The 19229-nt window shown below is 40.6% G+C and overlaps 1 protein-coding gene across 11 annotated transcripts in view; it reads left to right on the top strand.

The window, feature by feature from the left end:
- The window catches only part of MGA (MGA, MAX dimerization protein), a 60584-nt gene that overhangs the window by 8824 nt on the left and 32531 nt on the right, over positions 1-19229 (top strand). For 10 of the 11 annotated variants that reach the window (XR_002440300.1, XM_021401974.1, XM_021401969.1 and 7 more), the window contains exons 2-8: positions 2199-3340; positions 9014-9944; positions 11769-11856; positions 11999-12094; positions 16067-16195; positions 17586-17684; positions 18551-19200. Coding sequence is in view for 10 of the 11 variants with exons in the window: in XM_021401974.1 (XP_021257649.1) it covers positions 2277-3340; positions 9014-9944; positions 11769-11856; positions 11999-12094; positions 16067-16195; positions 17586-17684; positions 18551-19200 (3057 nt within the window). In the remaining variant the exon portion in view is untranslated. Of the gene's footprint in view, positions 1-667; positions 1089-2198; positions 3341-9013; positions 9945-11768; positions 11857-11998; positions 12095-16066; positions 16196-17585; positions 17685-18550; positions 19201-19229 lie in introns of those variants that run through there. The other variant, XM_021401966.1, reaches the window with a different exon arrangement.

Consider the following 19229-nt stretch of genomic DNA (forward strand, 5'->3'; position numbering starts at 1 on the left):
CTCCCGTCGGCAGCGCGGCGGTGGTGCGTGCCGTGCCCCGCCACGCGCCGCCTGCTCGCGGCCCGTTGCTGCCTGCGGCACGAGAAACGCGCGCGGAATGCCCTGCCCGGGAGCGCTGCGTGCGGCGGGCCTCGTCTGCTTCGCACAGTTGTTGTCTTGTAATGGAGATTTTGCGTGATTGCCTTCCCGCACGTTTTAGAGCCGCTTTCGTTGTTGTTTTTTTGCCCGGTTGCTGACCACTGAGAGATCTGCTGTCAAATGTAATGTCTGCACGTAACTGAAAAATACCTGAAGCTGGGTGTAACTGGGGTTTCCACGAGTACGCGGATCTCCTGGAGCAGAAACTCCCCGCTATAATAAAAGTGGCCACTGTGTCAGACTAAGTGTAAGAATGCATGTGAAATTGCGCTTGGAATAGTTTGTGCTGGTACGGAAGTAATGTCGCTTTTGACTGCTGCAGTTGCCCATAATCACACCAAAACCGCAGCCATCCCAGGCACGCCTGATACTGGGAGCGCTGCGTCCCCCAGAACTGACTGAAATAGCGCAGTGTTGTTAAACACTGCGAAACAGGAACAGTGACTCAGGGCTCTTTGTATATGTTGCATTTTGACTGAACGCATGGCTGGCACGTTCTCGAAGTAAGCGTAAAGCCTTTCTGTGAATCTTTTACCAAATGTAAAATCACTTAAATAAGCTGGTGTAGTTTTGCATTAATGTGAAGTCTGTTAGTATCTGGAAAGTCATGTGCAGCTTTGAATGTGATTACATTCTTGTGATGGCTACTTCTTCTGTGTTCTAGACTCTCTTAAGTTGTCCTATGTGTGGGAAGTATTCCCTCCTCCAAGTAAAACTGGCAGCCAGGTCTTCTAACTTCACAGTTTACAAAACCTGTGCAGAACATTTTTTCCTCTCCAAATTATCTTACGTGTGAAGTTCTAAATTGTGGAGTTGGAAGGGTTGAAGTAGGTCTCTTGTATTCCTTAGGTGTCGAGAACATTCATCATGGGAAATATGTTGCCCGTCTTCTAAGTCTTTAAGTTATGCCCCACAGACAGGTGGCAGCTGCTGCGCACAGGTGACTCCAGGTGATGGCAGTTCCTCATCTCAGATTCTTGGTTCTCCCGCAGCTATGCATTTCATATACAAATTGACCCTTTTTTCTCAGTGTGATGTTCTATATACAATCAGGTTTAAAATACAAATATCTGAATGGTGTTCTTGTGAGTTACTAGAAGCTTACTTTAAACTTTCGCTCTGATAAATGTACAACCTGTTTAAAGAATGGAATTTTTACTGTTGCTTCTTAGGATGTTGGTTACATACTCACCTGTGGGGTAGACACACAAAACTGGAATTATGTATATGCAGGTGGAGGAAATTTTTTTGTTCCTTAAACAGTGATTGGGCTAATAACAGTACCAGTGTTTCCTTGCTTCTATGTAATTATTTCAGTAATTTAGAAAATAGATAGCTAAGGCTGATCTGGTGCTTTCCATTCTTCCATTTTATCTTGGCTATTTTGCCTTTTCGGGGGGCTGGATTGTCTACTTTGTTGGCAAGCTTAATCATTTGAACTACATTTTTCACCCTTCATTCTTTGTCTCTATCTTGCACAGAATTTTCTAAAAGCTTAGGTTTATGGAGAGGGGAGGGATCCCAAAGAAATCCCAACTACGCAGACTTAGTCTTTATCGATAAAGAAATTTGGAGGGGTTTTCTTCCTCCTCCTTTGCATTTTTGAGAAGTTTTGGACCTCAGACCTCTTTTTTTCTCAGAAGAGCAAAGTGGCTTTATCCTTTGTGCGAGAAATGTGCCATCCGCTCTTCTGAAAACTTTAGCACGTTTTGCTAAATGCTGTTTCTTAAGCAGATGACCTGAAGTGTTAAACCAGTATCAGAACAAAGAGCAGTTTGATGCATGAAGCAAAGCAATGAGTGCTGTCGTGGCAAAGCATTAAAGTGATTTGTAAGGATGTTGTAATCCACATCTGTAGGAACTGAGTTATATATGCACTAACAGTCTTGATTTGTTTTGTCCTAATTGTGCTTGATTTTACGTAGTACAGTTTATCTTTAAATTTTTTATGTGGAGAACTGTTCTAAAAAAAAAACCAACCTTGAGAGACGTTAAAATCTTCTTATGGGAGAGAATATCTTTAAAGAACTTAGTTAAAGTTTTCTTTTTCTTTTTTTCAGAATGGTGAATACATGCGGACGATTATCAGAACCGTGTAGAATTTGCTTTCTATTTGAGAGCTAATAAAACTGCTCATTATGGAGAAACAGCAGATTGTGCTGGCTAACCGGGACGGTGGGACAGTGTCTAGTGCGGCACCTGCTTTTTTTGTTATCTTGAAACAGCAGCAGGGAAATGGTAAAGCTGACCAAGGAATCCTAGTGGCCAACCGCGACGCTTGTGCTCTTGCCAGTAGCGTATCCACACCGGTAAAATCCAAAATCAAGACCTGCCTCCCTGCTGACTGTGTCTCAGGGGGCATCACCGTTACCCTAGACAACAACAGCATGTGGAATGAATTCTACCATCGCAACACAGAGATGATTCTGACGAAGCAGGGGAGGCGCATGTTCCCGTACTGCCGATACTGGATTACAGGTCTGGATGCCAGCCAGAAGTACATCCTGGTCATGGACATCTCCCCCGTGGACAATCTCCGATACAAATGGAACGGCCGCTGGTGGGAGCCCAGTGGGAAGGCAGAGCCCCATGTTCTTGGGCGGGTGTTTATTCATCCAGAGTCGCCTTCCACTGGCCAGTATTGGATGCACCAGCCGGTATCTTTCTACAAACTCAAGCTTACCAACAATACCCTGGACCAGGAGGGTCACATCATCTTACATTCTATGCACCGCTATCTGCCACGGCTTCACTTGGTTCCTGCAGACAAAGCCACAGAAGTCATTCAGCTCAACGGCCCAGATGTCCATACGTTTACCTTTCCACAGACAGAGTTCTTTGCAGTTACGGCCTACCAGAATATTCAGATTACCCAGCTGAAAATAGATTACAATCCTTTTGCTAAGGGATTCAGAGATGATGGCTTGAATAGTCGACCTCAGCGTGATGTGAAACAAAACAATAGCTTTGAACTGGAAGAAAGTAACGTTTTTAGCTCTGCCGGCATTCGCGGTTGCGCTGCTGAAGTCGATCCATTAGAACTACATCAGAGAGGTTTAGATTCTTCATTCATTGGTCAGAACTCATCAGACGTGAATCTGGAGAAAGAATCCTTTAATGCAGAACAAGACTTTATAGGTTTCCTGGACACTGGCTTGTCTTCTGGTGATATGCCAAAGCTGAAACAAGAAGTCACTGAAAGGTGGGTTAGCCGTCTGTTTTTATAATAAATACCTGTTGAGTGGGGTATTTGGTAAAGCATCAAATAATGGGATGCTTAGTAGACAGATGTACGGATAAAGTTTGTTTGACCTGAAACAATGGAACACTTATTGCTAAAAGCTTTTCATTCCTTTAGGCAGTCATCTGTCAGTTTGAACTTTCTAATGTATCTGAGGAGTACAAGAGTTTGGTGTTTTTTTCTACGTCGCTTTAACTCACTTTGTAAAGAAACATTGAGGGATTTTTCTTAACTCTCATGGTATTTAGAAGTCTAAATTTAGTTGCTTTGAGTTGTAAAGAGAACCCGTTCCAGCCATGCAAAAGTTGCCTTTTTTTAAGGAGATGCTTACCACCACGACGGGCTGTCTCCATTTCTTCATTTTTCATTAGAGAATGGGTGAGGATGTGTGAGGATGATGTGTGTTTAGATGGGGTATATGTGGTTACTCCAAGGCGGCTGTGACTGGTGGTATGCCGCTGTTTTGTCAGTAACTTCTTGTGTGAATTCTTGCCTTCCTCAGGGAAGATTGAGGCAGCCCCACCTTTCAGTACTCAGTTACCTCCTGTTAGCTGTGAGGTAAGAGGAAAGTACTTCAGAATAACTGTTACACTAGCCTGGCTCTAAATACTGGGTGCTTATTTTATGCTCCCTGCTTAGCTAACTTTGATTTCTTGAACAATTCTATTAATTACACACCAATAGTATTGCAGTGTAGTGTACAATTAGAGCCTGACCGTAGCGCTGAACCTTTTTGTTTCTGCTAGCCAACAAGTGTCTGTATTGGTTGAACAACCCTAGCCAAACCTATTATTTTTTTCGCTTTAACTTGATTTCCAAAGTCTTTAAGTAATGGAACTGAGCAGATTTATAGAACAATTAATCTGTGTCAAGGCATAATAGGACTACTTAAAACCTGAAGAAACAGTTAAACAAAACATGTTTATCTCCTGCTCTGTTTCTTTGATTCTGTCTCTGAATACCAGACTTAATCTGCCAAAAGATCAGTAACAAAAGCAACCTTTTGTAGATGAATATGCCAAGACATTATTTAACTACGTGTAACTACTCCATCAAGTAACTAGGATTTCAGGATGATGATAGCAGTATAATCGAAGGTCACTTCCTAGAAGGAAAAAAGCGTGATACTTACAATGTAATTACAGCTTGCTTCCAAGGCTGTACTAAATTCAGTGTGTTTAGAGAGGATAAAGATTTGCTCAATTGTTTTTTTTTTTTCCTTGGAGAAATTATCTTCTTGCCTTTGCAGTAACTGCAAAACCTTGAATTACAAAGTTCTCCATTCATTGAGGCTTTCTGATTGTGATTATCCTTAAGACTACTGCAATTGCTTTGGGATCTAGAGTGTCCTAGATTTTACAGTAATTTCCAGTGGCAGTGTATTAGAGAGAACAATGTCTCCTATATTATTTAGATTCTCCAAAAATGTAAATTCTAGAGAAACTCTCTCATTCTAATTATGGAACAATGCTTAGATAACTTTGGAAGTAAAACAGTACATCATCTCTGAAAATAACTACTGAGAAGTTTGAAAACATACTTTGTCTTAAAAGTGATTTTTTTTCTCTTTGGCGTCAGTTCCTGTTGAAAAAGCTTAAAGTTTTGTTCCTGGTCACATTGTTCATTTACTTTGCCTGAAGAGAGTCACTGAAACAAATTATTTGGAGAGATGTTTAAACTGAACAGTTTCTGTGTTTTTTCTTCTCTGCTGTTCCCCTTAGAATGAATTACTCTTTTTTTTTTTTTTTTTTCCTTCTCCCTTTTGAGTAATTTTAGGGACTCGAGATCCTTACTGAAGAGCAGCTCATTTGAGCTGGCAGGCTTTGTTTCTTCTGGTCCAGTGTGTATTAGATGCCTTCCCTAGGTTCACCTCTAAGACAGTTCACCTCTGAAGTGTGCTTAAAGCTGCACATACAGGGAGAGTCCTAAAGGGTTTTTCTTTGTTCTATGCTAGGAAATATTTATTGTTTTTTTTTTTTGAATAAATATTTCTCATCTTCAGGATTAGTCGAGCTTTTTGTTCTGTGTTTTGTAATCTGTGCAAAACAGCCAAATTATGTACTTGGAACTAATAAGTTATCTCACCCAAGGAGTGGCGGAACTCTATTTATGTGCTGAGTTCTTCAGGACATTGGTTCTTTTTTTTCCCTTCAAATCTGTTTGCGGAGTTTTTGTGCCATGTGTCAGCTTTTCAAGGACAGCGTTTGAGTGAGTGGTAGCCTCCTTTATCAAACAATAATTAACAAAAATTAATATTTACATATTGGTAAGTTGGTGCGCACTGTCTTGCCTCTAGACACAGTAGTGATTTTGGCTGGGTGTAGATTTGTGCAAGAGTTAGAAACTGGGAGCTGCTGCTCTCAGTTATGTGTCAAAGGGAGGAGGAGTTCCTGGTGCTATAATGTGGAATATTTATCCCACTTGTGCTTAGTTTTGCTGACTGGAGGGTTTCCTTTGCTGCAGATGGAACTTCATAAGAGGGTGCTTGCAGCTGAGAGGAATTTAAATCTTGAGTTGTTAGTGCACCTTGGAAATAAATATTCTCATTGTATGGTAGTATATATAGGTAGTATGCTTTCTTCAGTGCTTTGGAAATGCGTTTTATTTTATCGGGTGTATTATAAGGAAACAAACCTTTAGTTATGGGCGTTTCTAAGTGGACATTTATTCCTGCAGCCTCTCAAATGTTGGGAGTCTGGAGGGAATCGCAGGCAAAATATACTGGTTCCTAAGTCTTACAGGCTCCTGCAGCCTTTTGCCTTCCAAGGTCTTTTGAATTTTTTTGTTAAAAATAGAAATACTATGGGAGTTCTTAATGCTCCCATAGGCTTGTTTTTCTAATTTAGTAGCACTGTGTTTAGTCTGAAAGTTTGCTTTTCTTTCCCTCCTTGACCTTTGGAAGAATGCTGTAGTAATCATCCTTCAGGCTCAACCACAGACAGCGCCGGATTTCTAGATCAATTCCAGAAGAATCCACGTGTTCCATAGCGTATTTTAAAGTGATCTAACTGGAAAAGTCTGGGTAAACGAGCAGTTGCAAATTCAGTAAATGAGCAGCTAAATGGTTTATTTTGGCAAAATGCAAGAAAATCACTTCCGTGCGTTTTCTGTTTTATTGTGAGGTACAAAATAATATGTTACATGGGAGTATAAAAAAAACTTGCTTAAATATGAGCATTGTCCCACATCAGGTAAGGAAAGAAGTAGTTAAGATGTTATCCCACCATTTCTAGCTGATCTCAGGTTAGAGGGAAGATTTTGAGAGGACAGACTTGTGTGATCTGCCTTCCCGTAGAATACAGGAGGAGATGTTTCTTTGGTCGTGTTGGAAATAGTGCGCATCACAAACTAAGAGCAAAAAGAAATGAGAACAGTGCTAAGAAGAAATTAAAATATGTGGACAAATATTTCATTTTTTTTTATGTGCACACGTGGACGGTACCTCACTTGTCACTATCTGGCTTACAGTTGTAATAGGAAGAGTAAAGAAGCATTTGTGCCTAGGAATTTGATTTTTACAGCAGGGTTTCTTTGATTGAGGTACTGTCCAAATCCTTCGCAGAATGGTATTCCTTAGCTTGAGGAGCGCATCTTGCAGTGGGTAAAGTAAAATGTTTGGAGAAGTCCAGAAATTGCTTGGCTTTCATTTAGAAACAGTAGGATTTGAATGAGACATTTATTCTCGGCCAGCAAGGTTGTTAAATTTTGTTTCTCTCTTAATTTTAGAGAATTTTAAGATAGCATATTAGATCTCCTTAATAGCATTCATTTTAATTGTGGATTTGCTGTGCTGAATGAACGTGTGTGTTTAGTGTGACAGGACTTGGAGTTGCCTGGGACCTCTAAGCACATTGTCTTAAAATTTCTCTCGCTCCTTGAAGAAGAAAGGCTTTTTAATCTTGCCTTTGACGTTCTTCATGAAATGAACATTAGGAACTTTCTTATAGAAAACTCGATGGCCATATAAGATGGTAGACAAAACAAAATTCTCCTGCAGCCTTACTGTTACCTCAGTAGGCGCGTTTTTTTCTTCAAGCTTAATTGATAGAATCATAGAATCACCAGGGTTGGAAAAGACCTACAAGATCATCCAGTCCAACCATCCACCTGCGTCCAACATAACCCCACTAAACCCTGTTGCTCAACACAACGTCTAAACGTTTCTTGAACACCTCCAGGGACGGTGACTCCACCACCTCCCTGGGCAGCCCTTTCCAGCACCTGACCACTCTTTCAGAAAAGTAGTATTTCCTAATGTCCAGAATTCTGGTTACTTAGTGTCCCAGTAGATTTTCTAGATAGGATCTGTCTTCCTCCTAGGAATTTTATTTGTAAGTATATAAATTTGCATCCTTCCTTTACACCGCAGTCTGTCTTCGTGAGCTGCTCCAAGTCATGACTGGTATGTCCCAGGTTTTCTCCTTTAATTGTGCCCTAAGTCTACACAATGCTGAAGCAGCCTCTTCCTCCTCTTCTTCCTCCCCCTATATCAAAGTCCAGGATTCAACTGAGCATAGTCATTTCTTGAGGGGAAAAAATATACAGAGAGAACAAGCTCTGTGTGTGTGTACATATAATCTATATAAGCAATATTAAAAAAATCACTATATAATGTATATGTCACAAAAGCTGTTACATTTTTGAAATTGTTAACATTAACAAACTGATGCAAATACTGATTTTAAACAACATTTTAGTAATTACCTGATGCTAACATAATTTTAATACTTTAACGTGCTTTTACTATATAATGTTGTATAATACTTACAAAAAGTATATTAGAATACCATTCAGTATGCTTACTAAAGGAGTTATAACTGTTCCTTTCTGAGTTTCATTCTACATTTGAAATTCTTGTTTTGTATTTTATCTGTTTCTTATGATGAGAAGCCAGCTTTTGAAGTTCTTAACAGAACTGCTGACTGTAGTTTTCTGACTGATATGTCTGTCCCTCAAAGAAGTCCATCATTTGGGAGTGTGACTGGCTGTCCTTAATATCCAATGCGTAGTATGTAACATTCTGATTAGGTCAGTACTCCATCTGAGTCGAAGATGGTGCACAGTTGAGTAGATTGTTCCAAAACAATTGCAGAATATTAACAACAGTTTCATGTAGGAATGGTTGGTTTGTGGCTTCAAGATGAATTAACTAAAATTTTGGTTAAATCTTGTGAACTGAAGTATAGTAAGCATCCACTTAGCTTCTTGTTTGCAGATAAAGTGGCTTTTACTAAAGTGACAATTAGATATTCATCAAACTGAGTCCACTTCTAAGCATTTAAAACATCCAAACTTAGCATCAGTTCTTGTCATGTCTCAAATAGGAAAAATGCAAATGTTATCCCAATATTACTAGGGAAGGAAATCATGCTGCTGCCTTCACAAAAGAAGCTGTATTGTCTTCAGTGATGGCAGGTGGTGGGAGATTTTTTTTGTTTGGTTGTTTTTGAATGATTGCTACTTAAAATGTAAGCTTGTAAATGACAGCTTATTTAGACAGCTCGTGTCTTGGAGCTTTTTGGAAGTTCTTTACAATATCTAACTAAGGATTATAGGAGATAATAACGTTCTGGTAAAGCAGGAGATTTTATAAAGATCTGTTGTGTGTTTGTTGTTTTTTTTTCCCCTGCCCAGTCCCATTGCTAGCAGTTATGAGAGCAGCTCCCGAGTGGCATCCCCATTGGACCCCAGTGGACAGTTCAACGTAGTCATTAAAGAGGAACCAGTCGATGATTATGACTATGAGACAAGTATTTGCACGCAAGGAGTAAGTGTGAAGCAGGAAGACACGGATGAAGAAACTGATGAGTATTCAAACACTGACGATGATGATCCTGTCCTACAAAAATGCCTGAGGAGATACAGTGAAGCAGATAGAAATGATGGAGAATTCAGGTCTAGGAAGCGTGTACTAACCAGTCCTTCAGGTGTTGCCAAGGCAAAAATGTTAAAATTGGATAGTGGGAAAATGCCTGTTGTCTATTTGGAACCTTGTGCGGTTACAAAGAGTACGGTGAAGATATCTGAGCTGCCACAGACCATGCTGTCCTCTTGCAAGAAAGATAAATCCACTTTGAGCGCAGTGCTGGATTCTTTGCCCGTCTGTTTCGAAAATAACAAAGGTTCTTACTCAGACACAGCCACTATAACTGAGGAGATAGCTATGAAAAAAACGTCTCCTGGAAATAAACTGACACAGAAGTATTCCTCAGCCAAAGAGGCCCAATGGATTCTATCTAAACCACCTAATCTTAATCTTAGGGGCTCCATAGGTTGTAACTTTTCAGATAAAGAGATTTGTGGGAGAAAAAAAACGGGAATTCTGAAGAATTCTGCATCTCTGAAAGGCTCTGGTAGTGGTCAAAACTTGCTGTCATCAGGTACTACTAAAAGAGGAAGGCCACGGAAACTGAAAATCTCCAAGGGTGGTCGACCACCTAAAGGTATAGGGAAACCTGCAATAACAAGCAAGAGCAGCCCTCTGGGGCCTGGGAGTATCCTTCCAGATGTTAAGCCAGACCTTGAAGATGTTGATGGAGTCCTATTTGTGTCCTTTGCATCAAAGGTAAAACCAAACTGTTTCGAATTAAATTCAGCTACTTTTTAATTACGTGCTGAAGGTATGTTTTCTTTTAAACTGAATTTTGAAATTGATGACCTCTTCAGATCTGTCGTTACCTTGTTCTGAAGTGAATCATAACATTGTCTTACGTAATGACTTTTGGAGAAATGTTGGGATCATAGAATCATAGAGTGGCCTAGGTTGAAAAGGACCTCAAAGATCATCGAGTTTCAACCTCCCTGCTGAGAGCAGGGTCGCCAGCCACTGGACCAGGCTGCCCAGAGCCGCGTCCAGTCTGGCCTTGAACACCTCCAGGGATGGGGCATCCACAACCTCCTTGGGCAACCTGTTCCAGTGTGTCACCACCCTCTGTGTGAAAAACTTCCTCCTAATATCTAACCTAAACTTCCCCTGCCTTAGTTTAAAACCATTCCCCCTTGTCCTATCGCTATCTACCCTCATGAACAATCGTTCCCCCTCCTGTTTATACGCTCCCTTTGAGTATTGGAAGGCCACAGTGGGGTCTCCCTGGAGCCTTCTCTTCTCCAAACTAAACAAGCCCAGTTCCCTCAACCTTCCCTCATAGGAGAGGTGCTCCAGCCCTCTGATCATCTTGGTCGCCCTCCTCTGAACTCGTTCCAAGAGCTCTGTGTCTTTCTTGTGCTGGGGGCCCCACGCCTGGACGCAGTACTCCAGATGGGGCCTCACAAGAGCCGAGTAGAGGGGGACCACCACCTCCCTCTCCCTGCTGACCACTCCTCTTTTAATGCAGCCCAGAACATAGTTGGCCTTCCGGGCTGCCAGCGCACACTGCTGGCTCATGTCCAGCTTCTCGTCCACCAGGACCCCCAAGTCCCTCTCCGCAGGGCTGCTTTCAAGTACTTCTTCCCCCAGTTTGTATAAGTACCTGGGATTGCCCCAGCCCAAGTGCGGCACCTTGCATTTGGCCTTATTGAACCTCATTAGGTTCACATGGGCCCACTTGTCCAGCCTGTCCAGGTCCCTCTGGATGGCTTCCCTTCCTTCCAGTGTATTGACTGCACCACTCAGCTTGGTGTCATCTGCAAACTTGCTGAGGGTGCACTCGATTCCATCGTCTATGTCATTGATAAAGACATTGAAGAGCACCAGTCCCAAGACTGAGCCTTGGCGGGCACCACTTGTGACTGGCCTCCACCCTGACACAGAACTATTAATCACAACCCTTTGGCTGCGACCAGCCAACCAGTTCTTAACCCACCGAACAGTCCCTCCTTCAAATCCATATCTCTCCAATTTGGAGAGAAGGATGTGATGAGGGACCCTGTCAAAGGCTTTGGAGAAGTCCAGGTAGATGACATCCATCGCCTTTCTCCCATCCACTGATGCCGTCACTTCATCGTAGAAGGCCACCAGATTGGTCAGGCAAGATCTGCCCTTGTGAAGCCATGCTGGCTGTCTTGGATTACCTCCTTGTCACGTATGTGCCTTGACATATCTTGTAGGAGGATCTGCTCCATGATCTTCCCAGGCACAGAGGTGAGGCTCACTGGCCTGTAGTTCCCCAGCTCATCCTTTCTCCCTTTCTTAAAAGTGGGAGTAATGCTTCCCTTTCTCCAGTCACCGGGGACTTCACCGGACAGCCATGATTTTTCAAATATGATGGAGAGCAGCTTGGCAACCACATCAGCCATCTCTCTCGGGGATCTAGGGTTCTGTATAAGACAAAGCATACTTGCTTGTTTAATTTGTTTGTCTTTTGAATATTTCAGTGATATTTGATATGACTTAGTTTGCATCTAAGGCAGTTTTCTGAGGCATATTATTCAAGGCTCTTTATGTTTGTAGGAAGCTCTTGACGTTCACACTGTTGATAGAGCTGGAGGAGAAGAATCACAGAATCTTCAGGCTCCCTTACTGACTACAAATGATCCAGGTAATTTTTTTTTGGTTTTGTGCGTGGATATTCCCCATGGTTAGGGAATTTAAAAAGGCACAGTGGAAAATTAAACATTTAAGTCATTTTTTTGGCATATGAAATGCTTTTTATACATTCTCTGACTTTATTTTTTGAGAAGATTGTCAGGCAAGAATACAAGTACTGGAAAAGGAGTTGATGGAGGAGCTGAAAACACTGAGGCATAAGCAAGTAATACATCCTAGTCTTCAGGAAGGTAAGTGTGCAGTATATATATTGTTGCACCTTGTTGTATATTATACTTGATCAGACAGAGTTGATAGTTTCCTACTGGATTTAAAGCTACGTATGCCTAATACAGTTGGCATCTGATTTTGGTTACTTTTTTAGACAAATATTACAGAAAGGTGTACACGTATGTGCAAATAGGAGAATACAAAAGGAAACTGAAACTATGGTTGGTTTCCCTCTTGCTACTTGTGGCAATGACAGAAAATGTAAGGTATTTAATCCAGTTGTTTTGGGGTTTTTTGAGACTTTAAAAGTAGTTTTGTCCAGCCAATGAAGATATTTTTGTTTTCACGCATTTATGTTGCGAACCAGAAGGGGTGGAGGGAAGTAAGAGATTACTCCTGAATCTCATACAGCAAAGTAAGAAGGTTTGTGTCATTATATAGCCTGTGTAGAAGATGCTGAGACTTTAGGCAGTGCCTGTTTCGTGACAAGTTAAATCTTGTAGAGGGCAGATGGAGCTAGAAATTGAGAAATGTTTAAGTGAGACTACTTTTCGTATGTTTGAGTCGGATTCTTTGAGTTGCTGTAGATCTAGGTTCACTAGCCACACAGAAAGGCTAGTACTTCTAGCTTGTGGTCAGGTAGAAGAAAGATCAATGCTATCAACACGGTGATGATGTTGAAAATCTTTGATGATGCCGGTACTGAGACTGTCTTTGGCATAAGCTTCAGATCAACTGATGGAAAAACTGATCGAAATTGGAGCGTCATACTCCTCGCTCTTGAGGTTCTCTGAATTTCTTGTATGTATAACTGTAGGAATTTTGACTCCAAATACTGATGCTAGTTATGTTGGGTCCTGACAGAATTTCTGCTGTGAAGAACTGTGGGTTATCTCAAATGGTTCATGCGCTCTGTATGATGAGATCAAACCTGTCAGTTTTGGCAACCATTTAAAGGACTGCCTTTACATTTTGGTGGTGTTGAGCTGATGTTTGTGTCCTTCACTTCTACAAATCATAGAATCAATTACAGAGTTGTATAATTGCTTGGGTTGGAAGGGACCTTAAAGATCATTTAGTCCAGCACCTCTGCCGTGGGCAGGGACACCTCCCAGTGGCATAGATGAGGCCTCACCAGTGCAGAGTAGACCTGCTGGCCACGCTTCTGTTGATGCAACCCAGGATACAGTTGGCGTTCTGGGCTCTGAGGGCACATTGCTGCTCATGTCCGGCTTGCTATCCACCAGTACCCCCGGATCATTTTCGACAGGGGTGCACTCAGTCCTTTCATCCCGTAGATTGTACTGCTAATCCACAGCTTCTCTGGTGGTGAATTCTCAGCACCCTCATAGTAAGGAATTTCTTCAGTACATCTAATCTAAATCTACCCTCTTTTAGTTTAAAGCCATTACCTCCTATCACTACACTCCCCGGTCAAGTCCCTCCTCGCAGTTCCTGCTGTCGTTGTTAAGTATTGGTAGGTCATGATGAGGTCTTCCTGGAACCTTCTTTTCTGTAGACTGTGAAAAAAACAGCTCTCTCAGCCTGTCTTCTTAGGAGATAACCCACCTCTCAGCTAGATTGTACCTGTGTGCTATATAACATCAGTGTTGATGGTTGTATCATAGATGTCTAAATGCAGGTTTCCTCTCCCATTATTCCAGAAATAGATGTCTTGTTCTATAAAGACCTCACTGACCTCTATGCCTTCACACATCTGTGTGTGTTGTCATATTTAAGAAGTGGTGTATTCTCTTCTGTAGTCAACCACTAGCAATGCTGTGTGTAGCACTGAGCAAATGTTATGGTATGGCAGTATTAAATAAAGCTCTAGGATTTGCCTCTTGGCCAGTTTAAGACTGTGTATTTTCCCAGTTATACCAATTTTAAGTCCTGGAGCTTGATGCAACCTGATCAGCATTCTTGGTCTTGTTACTTGTTCTTCAAAACTTTTTGGCCACAGATGATAACTAATACTTCCTTATGGTCTCCAGCAAAACAGGCCAAGAGGCATAGCTCCTTCCTTCCTCGAAGAAGTAAAGTGCATGTTTTTGAAGGTGCATTCAGCCATCTAGTAGGAGGGTAAAAAAGCCAGCAACCTTCATGTAGAATTGTAAATGGAAATAGCATTTTCGGCATTAACTCTGCTTTGGTTTTGCATAGCGTAGTTGAGAAACTTAAGTATCTCTTGATATTCATGAATACCTGAACCCTACAATTGCTGTTGAGTTGTGAAGTTAAGAAAATGAATATCTAGTGCAGCTTGCATTATGAAGTTGATGCCTTTGGCCATCAGATACAGAAGAATACTTACGGTTGTCTAGGAAACCATTAATACTTCCTGTGGAGACTAGCATTCAGATGAGGGATGGATTGCAACGTGGATTTTGAGAGGTGGTTGTGAAGATCTTACAGGCGTTGGGTCTGCAGGAAGAAGATGCTTCTGAAAGATGGAAATTCAACTTCAGCATGTTAGGAAGAAAGCTCCTACTGGATTACTGCTATGCTATGAAGAGCTTCTTCCACCTGAACTAATTTGAATCCCTTACCACATTCCTTAAAATCAAAGCACTGTTGTTTGGTATCGTGTTTGGGAGAAAATTCTTATGGAGGCAGTTCTTAATTTGCTACTATTTGACTGCAGCAACTGAAACTTAGCAGTGCGCTGGAGATGATGAGAAATGGATAAAAATGATAGTTTACCTGTCATGTTTAGTGATGTCCATACAGACATACTTGTTCTCTTCAGACTGCATTCTGAAAGTGACAGAAGAATTCAAATAGAATGTTATGAAAAATAAACAGTGTACTCTTTCCTTCTTATTTTTAAATCACTTTGAAAATAGACGCCATCTTGACATTTGGCAGTTGACATGTTTTTATACAAAATGCTAGATTGGCTTACTTGTCATGCTTATCTTTGCCATGTAGATTTGAGAACTGTATCTCATTAGACCGTCTTTGATAAAGGTGTTATTTTAATAGCCACATCAGAGATTTGTTCTGCATCTATTCTTTTTAGGCTGCCAATTATCAAGTGACTGTACTTGCTACTTGTAAAGAAACATGTACCATCAACAAAGGGTTTTTGCTGTATGTGCAGATACCACTTCATCTGTCTTGAGCATTGTCAAGTCATACGTTTTTATTTCAAAGCTTGCATACTTAATACTGATTTTCAGACTTTGGCAACAGCAGCAACGCTTGTAGGTTTCTCTTGCAAAAAAAAAAAAAAAAGCCCAACAAAGTAAATATTCTCTACTTCAGACTAAGCTGAGTTTGACAGCTGTAAATTCTTTCATTCCCTTGAATAGCAATTCTCCTAGCTTTTTTTTCTTTCCTTGTTATTTCTGTATTCTTACCTGAATTGCCAGTTCATAGAGGTACTTTTTGTGGCTAAGGTAGGCCTTTCCGACTAACTGTATGAGGGAGGTAAGGAAGATGTTACCAGGCAGTTAAGTGTCCGAGCCAGTCCCATTCAACAAAGCTGACTGTTTTGTTTCATTCTAGCCATGTTTTCCCTGCTTTTTTTTAAAAAAAAAAAAAAAAAAGAGAGGAGGGTTGATTTATTGCACAGCAACAAGATGACTGGCTAGCTAATTTCAAGGACAGTGGAGGGGGGAGATAGGGGGGAAGCCCATGGAGAGATCCTGGGATAGCTGAATACTGAGTACAACTTCATTGTGGAAATGAATAGAGCACTGACATTGTGATTGTTAAAGTTCTGCAGAAACCTCGGTAGCAATCAACAAAACTATCAAGTCATTCAATTTCCCTTCTATTTTTATCTCCCCAAAATAGTCTTTAATTTCTACCTGTTGCAGATCCATTGTAAGTAACAATTATTAATGCTTTTTTCAGTACCCTTAAAACATGGATGAATGCTAGAAAAGCCTGTATGTGATGTGAAATGTTATTTTTCAATAAACATCCTTACTTTTTTTTTCTCCTTAACATCATGCTGCATTGATGCTGATAATTGCTTCCTGTAGTGGGACTGAAGTTAAATTCTGTGGACCCTACGATGAGCATTGACTTGAAATACTTGGGTGTGCAGCTTCCTCTTTCCTACTCAAATTATTCTTTGTGGAGCTATCCAGGAACAAACCCCAGTTCTCCAGGTGGGTAGAACATGAATCTGCTGAGGTTGGGTGTATTACCTTGTATTGTCGATGATCAGAGGGAAGGAGGAACCACTTAGTTGAACTTAATACCTTTAAAGAGATGAAAGCAGAACTAAGGTGACAAAATATGAAAATGACCTTAAATTGTTACATAGTTGCTGACCAAAGGTTGCTGAGTAATTCTGTCCAGATAGTCTATTGCCTCCACTTTTTGTGGTGGTTGTAATCTGGTTATACAGATGAAACAGAGATTAAAAGATTACACTCAGATTATATGCCATGCAAAAAACCCCATCAAAAACAGCCGAAAAAAAATGGTAATTGAATTAAATCTTCATATATGTGGGACATGATGCTGTTCAGAGGTAGTGTTCTTTTTCATTCGGACAGGAGTACTAAACTTGCCAAAAGCTGTGAAAACAGAAAAATCCATAATCAAAATCCTCTAGAAAACATTTTGTTTTATATTTAATTATATTATTTTTTTACGAAACGATTGATCAAATGTGCTTTTAAAATTACTATTTTTTTGTATTGATTTATTTGTTATCCCAGCACATGCATTTTTCATTAATATGTGACTGATTCTAATACTGGGAAATACTATTTTTTTAACAGTAAACTTGTTAGCTAAACAAAACACAGGGTGGTTATTTCCAGTTTATTTCTTTTGCTTTATTCTGACTGCTGTTCTTTAATCCCTGTACTGTTTTTGGAGCTGGTAAAGAGGCAGACCTTGTATACCACACCTGTCTACACCACAAAAGAGGCAGACTGAATTCAGAACACCCTAGTCCAGCTCTTTGTCAAGGGCAATTACTTCTAGCCTAGCAATATATAAAATAGCTACAAAGGACCCTGTTAGTATTTCTGCGTTGCACTTCAGCACACAGAGATGATGGATAATTTGACTGAGGTGTCACTGTGTAACTTCTGTGATTATTCTGTCTCTGTGCTTCGCAGATAGTCTGCTAAATTTGACAGAACATTAAAAGCAAATATTGAATATGGTTTCTACAGGTCCCTCAAATTCATTGGCTAAACTGGAGGCGGAGCTCAGCTTTCCCCACTCAGCTCAAAACTTGTCCCATTTTAGCCTGTTTGTCTGCATTTTGAAAGCAACTGCTTGCATGATTGCTAAGGGAGGGAAGATAAAATGAAGAGGATATCTTTTGTATGGGAAAGAAGAATGCATAGTTGCATGATAGCTGTATGGGATGGTTGACTTCGTTATTTTTTCTGTTAATTAGAAAAAAAAAAAGCACCTTATTCTGTCTTCTGATTTGTTAGTGTACATGTATCTTTGAAGAGAAATAAAGAGTTTACTAGGACATTTATAACAATCAATCTTGATTTATAAACTGAGGCTAGCTTTCTTCTTTTCCAGATACTGGATTTCCTTTTGTTTCCAGAACAGGAAAGACAAATGATTTCACAAAGATCAAAGGCTGGCGGGGGAAGCTTCATGGTGCTTCTAGAAGTGAAGGTAGAAAAAACAAAACAGGATAAAACAAAACCATTGAGATGAGTGCAGCTATTTCCAAGATGTTTTTCTTAACCTTGGAGAGATGTTGCAATTCAGTTATAGTGTGTATTTTAATGAGAGATTTACTTCTGTGTTGAGACTCTCTTGCATATTGCTACTACTTCCATTAGCAGCCAAGAACGAATGCTTATGAGGGGAAAAGAGAAACTGAATATGATAAAAAGAACAGAATCAACAACAAAACGTATTCTGTTTTACACAGAAGGTTTCAGTGAAAATCAAAGCTGTAATAGTTTTGCTTTTGTTTATCAGTTTTGGTTTAATCTGGGGAGCAGTATGGTAGGTCCCGAATTCTGTTGTCCTAGAGACTTTGAAGTAATTTTCTTTTTATAATGGATGTATTTTTAACTCCAGTTAGGTAAATACTTCTGCATATTCAACTACTTTGCCCTGCCTCAGAAAGAAATGAGTATTTGACAGTTTGCCAGGTCTTATTTGGAAATTATTGTATGGCAGAAATATTTTACCTATTGTGTTGGGATATTACAGATTTATTCTGCTGTTGCCATGCAGGGTGCATGTTTTGGACAAACAAAAGTAAGCTGCACAGACTGTTGAAGACTTGCTCTTTTTGTGAATGAATATACTCGTAAAATTTCTACAAAAAGAGTTGTTCAGATTGCTGGCTGCATTTCATTGAGTTACATTTGACGTTTGCGTGTTGTACTCTTAAAGGAATTACGTACATCTTTAAAGAAGTATTTACCTCTTCTATACTGTTGAATTGCAGTAAGATTTAAATGCTGTAAGATAGTCTGTCGGTGTGCTTTCCCAGGAGCCAGTTAAAATGCTCTTGATTTATTTAGGTGGCAGTTCAGAAGGTTCCTTGAAGAATCGCTCAGCATTCTGTAGTGACAAGCTGGATGAGTACCTGGAAAATGAAGGAAAGCTGATGGAAACGAGTATGGGATTCTCTTCTAGCACGCCCACTTCCCCTGTGGTGTATCAGCTTCCTACCAAGAGCACTAGCTACGTGCGAACGCTAGACAGTGTTTTGAAGAAGCAGTCCGCCGTAGTTCCATCCACATCTTACACGTTCAAGCCTGCTTCTCTGTCATCTACCTCTAGGAAGGCAAGGACGCAAAACAGACAGACATCTTCAAACAGTAGAGGAAAATCATCCTACAAGCCTATACTGCCTTCACCTTTTTCTGCCAAGCAGAAACAGAACTTGTCAGCATCAGGGGAAAAGGCTGCAAAGTATCTCTCAAGTAGCAATTTGACTAACCAAGCAGATGGGTTCCTGATGCCAAATCTGGATGAAAGCATACTGCCAAAACAAATAAGTTTGCGCCACGCTCCACAACAGCAACAAGCAGCTCGTCCGCCAGGTTTGTCTAAATCTCAAGTGAAGCTAATGGACTTGGAAGACTGTGCTCTCTGGGATGGCAAACCACGGACCTACATTACAGAAGAACGAGCAGATATCTCTCTGGCTACCCTGCTTACAGCTCAGGTAGATGGGCAGTACTTTGTTCCCCCCGT

Source organism: Numida meleagris, chromosome 6 (assembly GCF_002078875.1).
Source record: "Numida meleagris isolate 19003 breed g44 Domestic line chromosome 6, NumMel1.0, whole genome shotgun sequence".
Lineage (NCBI taxonomy): Eukaryota > Metazoa > Chordata > Aves > Galliformes > Numididae > Numida > Numida meleagris.